This window comes from Somniosus microcephalus, chromosome 6 (assembly GCF_052327205.1).
Source record: "Somniosus microcephalus isolate GS21.2 chromosome 6, FLI_Smic_1.0, whole genome shotgun sequence".
NCBI classification, from domain to species: Eukaryota; Metazoa; Chordata; class Chondrichthyes; order Squaliformes; family Somniosidae; genus Somniosus; species Somniosus microcephalus.
The window spans coordinates 261490473-261505969 of record NC_140992.1 but is presented as its reverse complement, the minus strand read 5'-3'; the positions used below and the strand labels follow the sequence as shown (position 1 = coordinate 261505969).

Genomic DNA, 15497 nt, shown 5'->3' with positions numbered 1-15497 from the left:
TATGCTAGTATATTACCCCCAATCTTATGAGCCCTAATTTTGTTTAATAACCTCTTGTGTGGCACCTTATCGAATGCCTTCTGAAAATTCAAATACACCACATCCACTGGTTTCCCCTTATCTATTCTGCTTGTTACAACCTCAAAAAACTCTAACAGATTTGTCAAACACGATTTCCCTTTCATAAATCCGTGTTGACTCTGCCCAATCCTATTATTATTTTCTAAGTGCCCTGTTACCACGTCCTTAATAATAGATTCTAGCATTTTCCCTACTACTGATGTCAGGCTAACTGGTCTGTAGTTCCCCGTTTTCTTTCTCCCTCCTTTCTTAAATAGTGGGGTTACATTTGCTACCTTCCAATCCGCGGGAACCGTTCTAGAATCTATGGAATTTTGGAAAATGACAACCAATGCATCCACTATCTCTATAGCCAACTCTTTCAAAACCCTAGGATGTAGGCCATCAGGTCCAGGGGATTTATCAGATTTCAGTCCCATTAATTTCTCCAGTACTATTTTTTTACTAATACTAATTTCTTTCAGTTACTCATTCTCGCTAGAGCCTTGGTTCTCCACTATTTCTGAGAGGTTTTTTGCATCTTCTTCCGTGAAGACAGACACAAAGTATTTGTTTAATTTCTCTGCCATTTCCTTATTCCCCATTATAACTTCTGTCTCAGCCTGTAAGGGACCCACATTTACTTTCACTAATCTTTTCCTTTTTACATACCTATGGAAGCTTTTACAGTCTGTTTTTATGTCTCTCGCTAGTTTACTCTCATATTCTATTTTCCCTTTATTTATCAATTTCTTGGTTCTCCTTTGCTGAATTCTAAAATCCTCCTAGTCCTCAGGCTTACTACTCTTTTTGGCAAAATTATAAGCCTCTTCCTTTGATCTAATACTATCTTTAACTTCCCTTGTTAGCCACAGTTGGGCCACTTTTCCTGTGGGGTTTTTGTGCCTTAAAGGAATGTATATTTGTTGTAATTTATGTATTAATTCTTTAAATGCAAGCCATTGCTTGTCTACCGTCATACCTTTTAATGTAGTTTTGCAATCTACCGTAGCCAACTCGCCCCTCATACCTACGTAGTTTGCTTTGTTTAGATTTAAGGCTCTAGTTTTGGATTTAACTAAATCACTTTCAAACTCAATATAAAATTCTATCATATTATGGTCACTCTTCCCTAAAGGCCCCTTTACTACAAGGTTATTAATTAACCCTTTCTCATTGCACAATACTAGATCTAAAATAGCCTGTTCCCTAGTTGGTTCCTCCACATACTGATCTAGAAAACTATATTGCATACATTCCATGAATTCGTCCTCCACATTATTACTGCAAATTTGGTTTGCCCAGTCTATATGTAGGTTAAAGTCCCCCATGATTACTGTATTACCCTTGTTACATGCGCCTCTAATTTCCTGATTTATACTCTGCCCTATATTACAACTACTGTTTGGGGGCCTATAAACAACTCCCACCAATGTTTTCTGCCCCTTGCTGTTTCTTAGCTCCAACCAAACTGATTCTACTTCTTGATTTTCGGAGCTAAGATCCTTTCTCTCTACTGTCTTTATCCCATCCTTTATTATCAGGGCTACCCCTCCTCCTTTTCCGTTTTGCCTATCTCTTCTAAAAGTTAAGTATCCTGGAATATTTAGTTCCCAATCTAGGCCACTTTGCAAGCACGTCTCCATTATGGGCTATTAGATCAAACCTGTTAACTTCTATCTGCACTATTAATTCATCTACAGTATTTTGTTGTGAATATGTCGCGCATTCAGATATAGTGCCTTTAGCACAAATTAAGTTCAGGAGAAGATTCTCATGTAAAGCTTTCATTCTCCTTCTGATGCTGAGACCAGCTGTGCCTTTCTACTATTTTCTATTATTATTTCAGATTTCCAATATTTGCAGTTTTTCTTATTAGAGAATCATAGAAATTTACGGCACAGAAGGAGGCCATTCGGCCCATTGTTTCTGTGCTGGCCGAAAAAGAGCTATCCAGCATAATCCCACTTTCCCAGCTCTTGGTCCGTAGCCCTGTAGGATACAGCACTTCAAGTGCATATCCAAGTACTTTTTAAATACGATGAGGGTTTCTGCCTCTACCACCCTCTCTGGCAGCGAGTTCCAGACCCCCACCAACCTCTGGCTGAAAAAAGTTCGCCTCAACTCCTTTCTAATCCTTCTACCAATTACTTTAAATCTATGCCCCTGATTATTGACCTCTCTGCTAAGGGAAATAGGTCCTTGTTATCCACTCTATCTAAGTTCCTCATAATTTTATACACCTCAATCAAGTCTCCCCTCAGCCTCCTCTGTTCCAAAGTACAACCCCGGCCTCTCCAATCTTTCCTCATAGCTAAAATTCTCCAGTCCTGGCAACACCCTCGTAAATCTCCTCTGCACCCTCGCTAGTGCAATCACAGCTTTCCTGTAATGTGGTGAATAGAACTGTACGCAGTACTCCAGCTGTGGCCTAACTAGTTTTTTATACAGCTCTAGCATAACCACCTTGCTCTTCTATTCTGTGCCTCAGCTAATTAATGAAAGTATCCCATATGGCCTCATTTGATAATCTTTCTACCATATCATCCCTCCTCACAGCTGTAATTGTTTCTTTAACCAATAATGCGACTCGCTCCTTTTTTTATCCCCCTCTGTATCTCGTCATTTATCAGTCTTAAATTACTGCTGCTGTTTACCAATTACTGAAAATCCCACCGATAGTAAGTACGAATGCTACCTATTCACAGGCAGTCACTTGTGTAGTGTATGTGCCTTTAAGACAGAACTACTTTACAGCTCCTGTATACTGTAGTACCGGCAGTGACCACACCTGTATATAAGCTTTGCGCATGCCTCTGTACCCCCAGTCTTGAGACTACCCTCCTCCAGTAAATACCTGTTTATTGTTAAGTTACAGCATCCGTGTGGTTATTGAAAAACAGCATACCCTCAGAATCACGGATCTAACAGTGGCAATGAGTGTCGATTCGAATCTACCTGCAACTAAAAAAAAAAGTCGAGGCCAGGAACACGGGCGTCGACCACGAGCAACCGCCCAGTCGTCAGGCAGAGAGTGAACGTCGCAGGGGAGGCTGTGGAGAGCCGGGCTTGGTTCCCCAGCCACAACGATCAGCAAGAGACTGACGACAGGTCCAGCGCAGACCCTTCCCGGGCAGCGGCGGCTGGAGCCGACCGACGGCGGAGAGAAAGCCGAGCAGTGTCGACGGGGTAAGACAGAGGGTGAAGCGCACAGGGTGCAGCCGGGGGTTGAAAACCGAGCGGCATTGAGAGGAAAAAAAAAACAAAAAACCGGAGAGAGAGAGAGAGGGTAAAGAAACAGCCGGGTTCAAGACCGAGCGGCGTCAATAAAAAAATAATAAAAAGAAGAACGTGCAGAGCACAGCCAGGGCTCACGGGCTGAACAGGGTCCGCGGGGAGAAGAAGGGAGAGCGCGGGAGACGCCATTTTTAGAAGCCGCAGCGGAGAAGAAGGGCGAGCGCGGGAAGGAAGGAAAGCGCGGGAGATGCCATTTTGTGCCAGCGGAGAAGAAGGGGAAGCGTGGGAGACGCCATTTTTGACAGTTAAATCACACCCAGGGATACCGAAGAGTGGCAGTATCTCTACGTTCGACAATGAAGTCGAAGATTGGGCGACATGTGGAACGTATTGAGGTGTACTGCAGGGCGAATGAAGTGCCAGATGCTAGTAAAGCACTGGTTTTGTTAAATTCCATGGGTGCAAAAACTTATGGGTTATTGCGAAATCTAATAACCCCAGAGAAGCCGGTGAATAACAATTTCGAAAGCATAGTAGAAATCCTACAGGACCACTTAAACCCCACACCGCTGCTGATAGCAGAACGATTTAAGTTCCATAAAAGGAACCAACACAAAGACGAAAGCAATGCTGAGTACCTAACGGAACTGCGCAAGCTATCGAAACACTGCCAGTTTGGAGCGGGACTAGCAGATACGTTAAGGAACAAGTTTGTGTGTGGGCTACAAAGTGAAGGAACCCAGAAACGGTTTCTATCAGAAAAGGATCTTACGCTGGACAAGGCTTTCAGTATGGCAGTATCACACGAAGCAGCCGCAAGGGGCGCTGCAGAGATACAACGGAGACCGCAAGAATATGGCACCAATGAAATGTCCTATGGAACAGGGAAGTGCTATCGCTGCAGCAGAACAACACATGACCAGAAGGATTGTTGGTTCAAGGACCAAGTGTGCAGACAGTGTGGAAAAGCAGGACACATAGCAAGAGTCTGCAGGTCTGGGAAGAAAACCAACAGTAAGAAATCTCCACAGGAGAAGTACAAAAAGGTACACCAGGTGATGGACAGTGGTTCAGACGAACAGAAAAGTGACACAGACTCCGGAAGCAAGGAGCTGGGTTGTCTGAAACTACATAAGGTAACCGAAATGGAGGATCACCAGACTATCTGGGTTACACTCAAGATAGACGGAGTCCAAGTGAAAATGGAATTGGACACAGGATCAGCCCTAACAGTCATAAACCAAAGGGACTACAAGCGGCTATTTTCACATATACCCTTGAAAGCTACAGAGATTGTCTTGAAGACGTATACGGGGCAAAAAGTCTACCCCAAAAGAAAAATAAGGGTGAAGGTGATATATAAAGGCCAGGAAATACCTAAAATGGATATATATGTATTGCCAGATGGAGGGCCACCACTGCTAGGACGTGAATGGATCCGGAAGATACAATTAGATTGGCATTCCATACAGGCACTGAAGGTTGAGGCCAAAAAGGATGACGACGTCACACCTGGACGACTGTCAAAAATGCTAACTGACGCAAAAGAAGTGTTCCAGGAGGGACTAGGAACAGTAAAAGGCATAACAGCAACGATTAAAATAGAGGAAAATGCCAGCCCAAAGTTTCTTAAGGCCAGACCAGTGCCATATGCGATCAGACCAGCTGTTGAAGCAGAGCTGGAAGGGTTGGAACATTCAGGAGTACTGTCCAAAGTGGACTGGAGCGAGTGGGCTACACCCATCGTTCCTGTAATGAAGAGGTCGTTGAGTAATATGCCTGGGGAACCAAAGAAGGTCCGCATCTGTGGGGATTTTAAGGTGACAGTGAACCCAGTCCTTCACACGGTACAATATCCGCTTCCACGAATTGAGGATATTTTCGCCTCGCTATCTGGAGGTAAACGCTTCACCAAAATTGATCTAGCCCAGGCGTACTTGCAAATGGAGGTAGAAGAAGCTTCGAAACAATACCTTACGATTAACACTCAAAGGTCTCTATCAATACAACCGGCTGGTGTTCGGAGTAGCCTCGGCTCCGGCTATCTGGCAAAGGGCAATGGATCAGGTCCTGCAAGGGATTCCAGGGACCCAGTGTTATTTGGACGACATCTTGGTCACGGGCGAAAATGACAGTGATCACCTCGCCAACTTGGAGAAGGTGCTCACCAGATTAAAGGAATATGGGCTACGAGCTAATCGCCACAAGTGCGAGTTTTTCCAGAAACAGATCTCGTATTGTGGCCACGTCATCGATGAAGAGGGGTTACATAAGTCCCCTGAAAAGATTGAGGCAGTAGTCAAGGCTCCAGCACCGGAAAATGTGTCACAACTGAGATCGTTCCTCGGGCTGGTAAACTACTACCACAAGTTCTTACCAAATTTGTCCACGGTATTACACCCACTGAACACCCTACTGCAAACGGGGGTACCATGGAAGTGGGATGACGAACGTAGACGAGCTTTCCAGAAGTGTAAAGAATTGATCACATCAAAAGAGGTGTTGGCCCATTTCAACCTAGCACTACCAATTCGGTTGGCATGTGATGCATCACCCTATGGTATTGGAGCGGTGCTGTCGCACAAATTCCCAGATGGGTTGGAGAGGCCAGTAGCCTTTGCATCTCGGTCACTAACCTCAGCCGAGCGCAACTACGCCCAGATTGACAGGGAGGCCCTCAGCCTAGTATGGGGAGTAAAAAAATTCACCCACTATCTGCATGGGCAGAAGTTCACCTTGCTGACTGACCACCAACCACTTGTCTCCATCTTTAATCCTAAGAAGGGCGTTCCAGTGATGACTGCACAATGGTTACAAAGATGGTCCCTGTTTCTCGGGGCGAATCAATATGAAATAGAATATAAAGGCATGGGAACGCTGATGGGCTATCGCGCCTGCCACTGCCTACTGTGGAGGAAGCACCAGCAGTGGACCCTATCGAGATATTTTATTCGTCAATAATTGAACGATTGCCAGTAACGAACGCGGATATAGAGAAGGAGACCCGCAATGATCCGACGCTGTCTCGGGTATATGATTTGACGGTGAGGGGATGGCCAACACATGGTGACTCACTGTTGCCAGCATTCTCATCCAGAAGAGAACAGCTGTCAGTATGCCAGGGGACAGTGATGTGTGGATCCAGAGTGGTGATTCCACCCAAGTTAAGGGAGAGAGTGCTAAATGAGCTACATGAAGGTCATCTGGGGGGAGTGAAAATGAAAAGCCTTGCTAGGGCTTATGTGTGGTGGCCGGGAATCGATCAACAAATCGAAGACCTAACTAAGAGCTGCTTAGACTGCCAGAAGGTCCAAAATGCACCACCACATGCCCCTCTACACCCATGGGAGTGGCCCTCCTCTCCATGGCAACGGGTGCATATTGATTTCGCTGGTCCATTCATGGACTCAATGTTCTTAATAGCAGTGGATGCTCAGTCAAAGTGGCCTGAGGTGATAAAAATGTCTTCAACCACTACAGAGAAAACGATTGCAGTCCAACGGACCATATTTGCCAGAAACGGTTTCACACAGAAATCACAGAAACCCCACAGTGCAGATAGAGGCCATTTCGGCCCATCGAGCCTGCACCGACACATATCCCACCCGATCCCCGTAACCCCTACACCAACACATATCCCACCCTATCCCAGTAACCCCATGTATTTAATCCCCCTAACACTAAGGGTCAATTTATCATAGCCAATCAACCTAACCTGCACATCTTTGGACTGTGGGAGGAAACCAGAGCACCCGGAGGAAACCCACGCAAACACGGGGAGAATGTGCAAACTCCACACAGACAGTCGCCCGAGGCCAGATTCAAACCCGGGTCCCTGGCGCTGTGAGGCAACAGTGCTAACCACTATGCCAGGTTTGCCAGAGCAGATTTGCTCTGATAATGGACCACAGTTTGTGTCCGAAGAGTTTCAAAAATTTATGAGAAGGAATGGGGTAAGGCATTACACATCCGCCCCGTATCATCCAGCCACAAATGGATTGGCTGAGAGGTTCGTACAAACCTTTAAGAAGGCGATAAAGGCCATGTGCGACGATGAAATTCCACTACAGCACAAGATGGACAATTTCTTATTAGCCTACTGAAACGTGACACATGCAGTTACCAACCAGACCCCGGCCATGATGTTCTTTAACCAAAGGTTGAGATCTCGTCTGGACTTGCTCAGACCAAATGTGCGAAGAAATGTTGAGGAGAAACAATTCCAGCACATCAATGCGAAGCCGACAAGGAGCTTCAATGTAGGACAACCAGTCTTGGCCCGTGACTATCGAACAGAGAACTGGCAACCCGGAACGATATGCACAAGGCAGGGGCCATTAATGTACACAGTGGATGTCGGGGAGAACATTGTGAGACGCCACGTCGATCAGTACTTAGCGTCACACAACGCGTCAACCCCATGTCTCGAGTACCTGGGGATGAACCCGACATACCGGTAGCATCTACCTCAGAACTAGTAGCAGTGGAACCCAATGAACTACCCGATGAAAAGGGGTCAGAATCGCCTCTGCACCAAGAACAAGAACCTCAGGAAAGGCGCTATCCCGAAAGGGTCAGGAAGCCGCCCCAAAGACTGAATCTATAAATGGACTATTGTTGTTTAATGTACATGTTAAAGTGTTAATTGTTATTTGAATATTAGGGGTACTGCTAATCTAAAAGGGGAGGAATTGTAGTGTATGTGCCTTTAAGACAGAACTACTTTACAGCTCCTGTATACTGTAGTACCGGCAGTGACCACACCTGTATATAAGCTTTGCGCATGCCTCTGTACCCCCAGTCTTGAGACTACCCTCCTCCAGTAAATACCTGTTTATTGTTAAGTTACAGCATCCGTGTGGTTATTGAAAAACAGCATACCCTCAGAATCACAGATCTAACAACTTGTGTATATATTACCTATTATTATTATTATAATAATAGCGATTATTTATGGATGACTTGCAGTTTCATTCATGTTTGCTTATAAATACCAACGTTTGGTGGTGGAAAAACATCCAGGTCTTAAGAAATCACATTTCAGCACGGCAGGTGTTGTGTATCCTCATTTACTTTTACAACCTAAAAAAAACACATTTAGAAAGATTTGAGTCAAGATGTATAGAAAGAGGGGCTATGCCCCCCAACATACAGGAAACTCTCTTTTAACCGGCACAATTCAGGAGTAGGTTCAGGTAAGTTTTACTGTATATGAGTGGCCGTGTAACCGGGGTTCCTGGATTTGTGGCCGTGTAACCGGGACTCCTGCACCTGTGGCCGTGTACGGAGCTCTCATACCTTGGTAAGTATACCTCTCTGTAATCCGGACTTTTTGATCAGCCGGTCCCATCGGTGCCGGATTTAAAAAAAGAGTCTCCTGTAGTAACAATAAGCCTTACTTGCCTGTTCATACACACACACATCCATGCCTCAATTATGAATAATTATTCTTTCTGAGCCCTTGAGCATGCAATGGTGGTGAGACAGAGCTGATCTCATTGTGTTTGGTTCCCCACTTCACAGTAGTAGCAGCAGTAGCCCAGGTTTGTGTTGGGTGTTGGGGTGGGTGGCAGCAGCAGAGAGAGAGAGAGAGAGAGAGGGAGGAGAACCTGAGCTGGAAAACCCCCCTTTGGAAACCAATCCAAAAAAACGGTTGTCATGGTAACAACTGTGTGCCTGGTTGGCGGCGTGTGTGGGCGCATGCGCGGCGGGGGGCTTGACGACCCGAGAGTGGGCGGTGGTAGTTACCATGGAAACGACTAGTGGTGAGGGGGGGGTTTGGAGGACAGGAAATGACGACGCAGGAGGGGGCCAGCCGGAAGAGGGGGGGGGAAGGATTAACCGGTGGCGCACGATCCGAGAAGCTACCAGGTGGATCGGTGTCGGAGTGAATAAAAAAATCATCAATTCGCCGACTTAAAGCGAAAGGAGAGAGAGAACCGGGGATTAAAGCTTGAAGCGAGACTGTGCTGCCACCGCGGGTTTTTTATATTTTAAAAGGCGCCATGTTCCGGCCGAATTTCCGCCCGTCGCCGTTGGGCGCAGCGAGCCCGAGGCCGGGGCCAGGGCCGGGGTTCAGGAGCCCGCCGCCTGGGTCGGGCCCGTTCCCCGGGGCGGGGCAAGGCGGCGGCGGCGGGTATCCCTGGGGCTCGCTCACCCCGCCTTACGGAGGCCGGCCGCGGGGTTATTCCAAATCCCCACAGCAACAACAGCCAGGCCCGTTCCTCCATCACCAGCAGCACCGCTACAAGAGCCCGAGTCCCAGCCAACAACAACAGCAGCAGCAAAGCTTCAGCCGCCGCTACTCCTCCCCGCCTTACCATCCGCTCTCCCCCGCCGGGCCTGGGCCTCAGCAACACTCGCCCAGCCCGGCTCATCACCGCAAATACTCGCCCAGGACATCCACCCCCTTCAGCAGCGGCGGCGGCGGCAGCATAGGCATGGGGAAGCGATCCCCGGCGCCGGTGGAGCACTATTACAAACCGTCCATGCTGCTGGACCCCTGGGCCAACATGGAGCCCGTCTCCGCCTCTGACATTAACCGGCAGTACAGCAGCCTGCAGACCGCCAGCACTGGCAAAAGAGGGAGGTATTTCACCTAACGCCTCCTGCAAACACGCAGAAAGAGCAGAATTAACATCCTCTTTTTTTTCTACCTGCCAACACAAATTAAGAGCAGAATTAACATCCTCTTTTTCTACCTGCAAACACAAAAAATAAGAGCAGAATTAACATCGTCTTTCTACCTGCAAACACAAATTAAGAGCAGAATTAACATCGTCTGCAAACATAGAAAGAGCAGAATTAACATTTTCTTTCTATCTGCGAACAGGTAGAACAACTTTATTTCTGCATATTTTTTTTTCACACCCAACTGGTGAACATTTATCAGGAACTTGCTGTGGTTCCTACTATAGAATTGCTTTCCAGAGACAAAGTTGTTTTTTTTTAAATCCTTTTTTGCAGGATCGACTTTTTAAAAATGAGACCTATTTTTTTATCCGCGCCACTTTTTTTTGCAACACACGTTGGCTTGTTGGATGTTAACCCAGGAGAGCCGCTAACTGCTTCAGAATTGGGAAGTGCCTGCTCAGAAGAACTGTTTGAAATGTACTTTCGAATCACCAGCCAGTGAAAAGTGACTGATTATTTTACAGGTGTCCACCACTCCTATACATTAATGGACAGGTTTAGACGACACGCCATCTAATTTTTACTGTAAACCATTGAAATGGTCATTTTTTTAAATTTTTGTCAACTTTTTTAGATTCAAGATTAAAAAAAAAACTGCAATGTTTAATTTTGTATACCCATGTTTCTAGTCGTGTATGTGTGTATAAATGAAGATAGAAAATGATTCATGTATGATTTAATAGTGAGATGGTATTTCTTGGGCTTGTGCAGTAAAGGTATGAGGTGTGCTGGTGTATTTCCTGTTTTAAGTATTTTTGTTTTCAAAGAACTTTTTTTGGAAAGAGTAGATGAGAACAATTTGAGCAAATCTGAATTCAATTTGAAAACTATTTGCAATCTGGGCGTGGTGGTGGAGAGTCTAATGATTTGTCCTGGTACTATAATTACTGCACAAAGTGGCATTTGGTGGCATGAAAACCTACCAGTGTATATGGAAGAGAATTTTATTATAGTGTAAGAGGAGAAATATTTCTCTAAGTGACAAATAGCTCTAATTGTCTCTTACCTTGGTATTTATCATTAATAAAGTTTGCTTGATTTGTTTTGTATCTCGGAATATGGAGAAAGGCTGCTCTTTGTTTCCTTCAACTCTCAACTGTGGATGGATGTGCAAACTTTTAATTCTGCTTGCAAGCAGTCAGGGTTTGATCAGTGGGTCAGGGAGAAATAGAGGTGCTAACTTTTGCTGTGCTTCCTCTTGCTGTGATTCCATTCCATGGGTGCTAAAAGCCTCCTGCCACCTAGCCCAGGTAGTCGTTGTGTAAGCCTAGCTGGTGAGTTTTGCCAGACTATTTGGTGAGTTCATCACTACTAAGCTCAATGATCCCTTTGCCTGACATGTACATATGCACTTTCTGATGGGGGCCATTGGATGGTGACGGTGACAATAGTAACTTCTCGTCCCCCCCCCCCCAATAATTCCCTAGACCAGGGCACTTAGGTAGCGCCCCAACTACTGCCCCTTCTGAGATTACGTGAATGATCACTGACTGGAGCTCAAACTTTGGATTGTGCGGGATTCACCACACCAAGCAGTGGGTAAACTTCTCAATTTATCGTTGAAAATACTAGCCTGTAGATTTCCATCTCCATTGGGGTTTTTTTAGTAAGTTTGGAAAATGCTATTGTAATAATGCATGTTGTATGTGAGCTGTTGGAAGGAGAGAAGATGATGGGGGCAATATCTTTTCCTAATGTGTTTATAAACATTAGAATATGTGGACTTTTTGTCTTGCCACACTTCAGATGTCATACACTGTCTAAAGAACATTTGTCATGTTTTGGGAGAGGAAAGGAAGTATAAAGACATAAAACTATATTTGGATTATGCAGGCACATTCTCCAGCAACAGAACTTATCTGAGCTGCAGTGTCTGCAGCCTCTTAAGAAACACAGTTCATACATATGTTAATGAAGTGTTTAGACTTTAGCCTTACAGGAACAAAAACTTGTACATTAGCACTTTCTAATATAACATCATATTCCTATCCTTATCAAACAGCACATCCTCTGACATGACTAGAGAATTCCTGTGGCAAATATTATAAAACAGTATCCCCACTGCATGTTTCCTGTCTTATCACACTCCTGTCACATTCAAATATTTTTAGAATATGAAGGAACTCTCCAAAAAATTATCTACCTTCCTTGAATACAGCTCTTAATTGGTCTTTGTATGAACTCGCCCTGTTTGTAGTTTTAAAAGATGACTTTATACCATTTAAAACATTATTCTGCTAATGTTCTTGTCTTATAAAACATGTCCTTTGGCTTGAGCTGTGCCATGCGCGATTTGATTGTTTAATCAGAATGGTATGTGTAGTTTGCATTTCCTGTCATGCGTCTCCAGTTCCCCTCCATTGCTCTTCAAGTGAAACAGGCAGCCATTTGGAATGTGCAGAGAAACTCCAGGGACAGAAATAGAATGTGTGTGGTTTCTTAATTTTACAAGTTAGCTTAAAAAGACAAATCCAGACTTCTGGCCTGTAGCCTGAATAGTAGTTAAACTCTGAACGAATGAATCCAGTGTTTCCCGAAAGCAGTTATTGTGCGGCACCTTAAGATAATATATTGTGCATCAAATGGTAAAATGCTCCCATCTTTGAATGTTCGGTCGAAAGTTCTAAATCTTGCATTGCTTTAGTGGCTTATTGTTGAGTCCCAACCAGTTTTAGAAATATTTTTGAATTGCTCATTGGAGTTTCTGAGCTCTCTGAAATGAAGTTTAGCCAAAGTATATTCAAAATGACATACTGTTAGCATACAACGGAGGTAGGAAAGAGCCACTGACATGAGTGGTTACAAATTTGCAAAGTGATTTGTTCAAAATGTAGACACAGAAAATGCTGAAAAAGTAGAAGTTAATCAGAAATTTTCCATGGTTGTGACTAAGTGTGGAAGCAGTTTTTTGTCATCTAATTTTTTCACATTTCTCCTCTTTCTATTAAAGGATCAGTACTAGAAAAACGTAGAGAGAGAATCGGAACAAACCGAAGGAAATTATGGGGGAAAGTTAGTTGACATTTGAAACATGTATTTTCATTCTCATCAGTGTTTGCATTTTCTTTTTGATTTCCAACATTTGTGGTTTTACCTTTTTTTTTGTACATTTTGGTAGGATTTTCTAGTCTTGGTTCCATGTAATGCAAATAACTAAGACAGTAAAATGTGAAACTTCTTGTAATTCAATGTTACTGATTTGTTCAGCACAGATCCTCTGCTCCATTCTCCTTGTTTTGCTGTTTCTGTCTGCTCTTTTCTCTGTGTCTTGTACTGGTGATGGAATGTGAGAAAATCATATGACACAGGCAGCTTCAGTAGTCCCTCGTCAACCATTGAAAATCCCCTTGCTCCCCACCTGGTACAGTTGAGGTCAGTATGGGGCGGAGTGTGTTGCTGGGCCTGTGTCATCCTTGGTTTGGATCAAGTGAGATTTTTGCATGGTTCCGCTGTGTAGCTAGTAAAATATGTAATGAAAATGGCAAGTATGCCCCTAACATCGTGAAGTGTATGCTTTGGGGGGGGGGGGGGTCATGATTTCAGTATCGACTTCCTGACCAAAGCCCAGACTTCCAGCCCGATAAGGAGCGGGTAGTTTTGTCCCAGGCTCTTACTGGGCTCGGCATCTAGGAGGTGTGAAGTGATGTAGTGGGCTGTAGTTAATGGCATGTAACAAAGACTGATTGTGACCATGACTTGGGAGTTTGACGCATCAAACTGGAAGGAGCATCAGAGGCCATATACTGTATACTGCTTGAAAACTGGAGACTATCCGGTAAATAAATTGCCATCACTCTGGACATGGATAAGGGGAAGGTGCTTGTAATATTTAAATTCGTGCTTTTGCATAGCATCATAACTCGCCAGCAGTGAAGTTGTAAATTGAAAAGATGATCCTTAATCTGTAGAGTGAGTATTTCTACTGATGTCATTTGTTTCCATTGAACTTGTTTCAAGTTAGAGGATTGTTCTCCATTTGGTGAAACGTTTGGGACCCTGTGCCTAAAACGGGTGATGGTGTGGGTGAAGGAATGTGGGGACAGGTTGGAAAACGTGCCTCGGAGTCTGCTCATGTGGAGGGTAAACACTGACGGGTTGGGCTCATTTCTGTATTTGTGTGTCTGTTGTGTTGGGAACTAACATCAAATATTGCACCTTGATAATGCAACACAGCACTTACTGATCTTTATTTTTGGCCAAAATGAAGGACTCCCAGTTCAATTCTCAATTGAAGAGATGTCTGTTTTAGACAGTTCGAGCTTGTACTCATTTTGGAAAAAAAGGTAAGTGTAGAGCGAAGTTCTTAAAGGGTGAGGGTGACGAGGCTTCATAGTTTGTGGGAAATATCTTCAACTCAGTATTCAGATGTGTGTGTCATTTTTGAATGTTGCGAACTGTTGGCAAATGATCATGGCAGTATTCTGGCCAAATCCTTCCTATTGCAAGACTGAATAGGAAGATCGGGTAAGGTATTTTAAAATACATTCATGTTTTGTATAAGAAGTGGCTAAATTTCCCATCTACGTGTTTATTGTCGTCCTTAGCATACATTTCTTGAATATGTCTTGAGCACAGAGTACTGAGAGGCTTCTTCACACAAGAGAATATAACTTGCCTCCTCATGGTCCTTCTCTCTGTAAGTGATATTCCTTCTAATTGAAGTACTTTGTCCACTAACAAGAATTTTTTTGTAGCACGCTGAATACTGTATACCCAGATTCAAATGGAAACTGTCAGGCCCACAGGAATAGCAAGAATCCTAATATACCTGATATTAGCTTCCTTTACACCAGAGACAGTGGGATATTTATTTTGAATCTGGTCATCGGGAAATGGCAGAAAACTTCAAATAAACAGTGTAAAATCTGCCTACGTAGTAATGGACTTCCTTATACAGAGGAGTTGACATTTATAGTGCTGGTACAACCGAAGCAGTTCACAAGATTGTGTATACACATGGATGAGCAAGATCATTCAGTTCATTCGTCCAGAAAAACGATTGTTCCCCCATCACAGGTTCAAACTGTCTTAAAGGATTCTAAGGGTTTTGTGTCTATAGCTCTACCTGAAAATTCATGGCACGTGTGGACCAGGTTTTGTGTGAAGAACTTCCTGATGTCATCCTCAATTTGCCTTTTGTCAGTTTTGCTGCTGTGTTTTAATGTAGTATTCAGGATATATATCTATCTTTTTGAGATTTGTTCAGTCATCTCTCAAGCCTGAAGTGTCCAAATTGTTTGTGTTTTCCTCATAACCTATTTTTCTGATGCTAGTTTCAATTTTGTGACTTCTCTTCAGTCTTCGGGGCTTGAAAACCTTTCCTGTGTTTTTGTGACCGACACTGGATGATATAGTGCATAAGTTGAAGTCTGAGCAGAGCGCTATCGTTTTAGCATGACATTCTCTGACTTCTCTATTGATTTAACAATCTAGTTCAACACTTTGCTTATTTAAATCACTCTGCTTATTAAACTAATGTTATGTAAAGTACTTTGAACTATACAAAA

The 15497-nt window shown here is 44.0% G+C and overlaps 2 protein-coding genes across 3 annotated transcripts in view; one reads left to right on the top strand and one right to left on the bottom strand.

The window, feature by feature from the left end:
- The window catches only part of c6h16orf46 (chromosome 6 C16orf46 homolog), a 26906-nt gene extending 17193 nt beyond the window's left edge, over positions 1 to 9713 (bottom strand). The window contains exons 1-2 of one of the 2 annotated variants that reach the window (XM_085991821.1): positions 9618 to 9713; positions 8296 to 8379 (exon numbers count right to left, since the gene is read on the bottom strand). In XM_085991821.1, the coding sequence (XP_085847947.1) occupies positions 8296 to 8315 (20 nt within the window). In that variant the 5' untranslated portion in view covers positions 8316 to 8379; positions 9618 to 9713. Of the gene's footprint in view, positions 1 to 8291; positions 8380 to 9617 lie in introns of those variants that run through there. The other variant, XM_085991823.1, reaches the window with a different exon arrangement.
- On the top strand, positions 9094 to 15497 carry mplkip (M-phase specific PLK1 interacting protein). The gene has a single exon (XM_085991824.1). It carries the CDS (start codon positions 9303 to 9305, stop codon positions 9897 to 9899), a length of 597 nt encoding a protein of 198 aa, XP_085847950.1. The 5' UTR covers positions 9094 to 9302; the 3' UTR covers positions 9900 to 15497.

Excerpts from the sequence above, each read along its gene's own strand:
- mplkip (XM_085991824.1), top strand. The coding sequence starts at position 9,303 with ATGTTCCGGCCGAATTTCCGCCCGTCGCCGTTGGGCGCAGCGAGCCCG.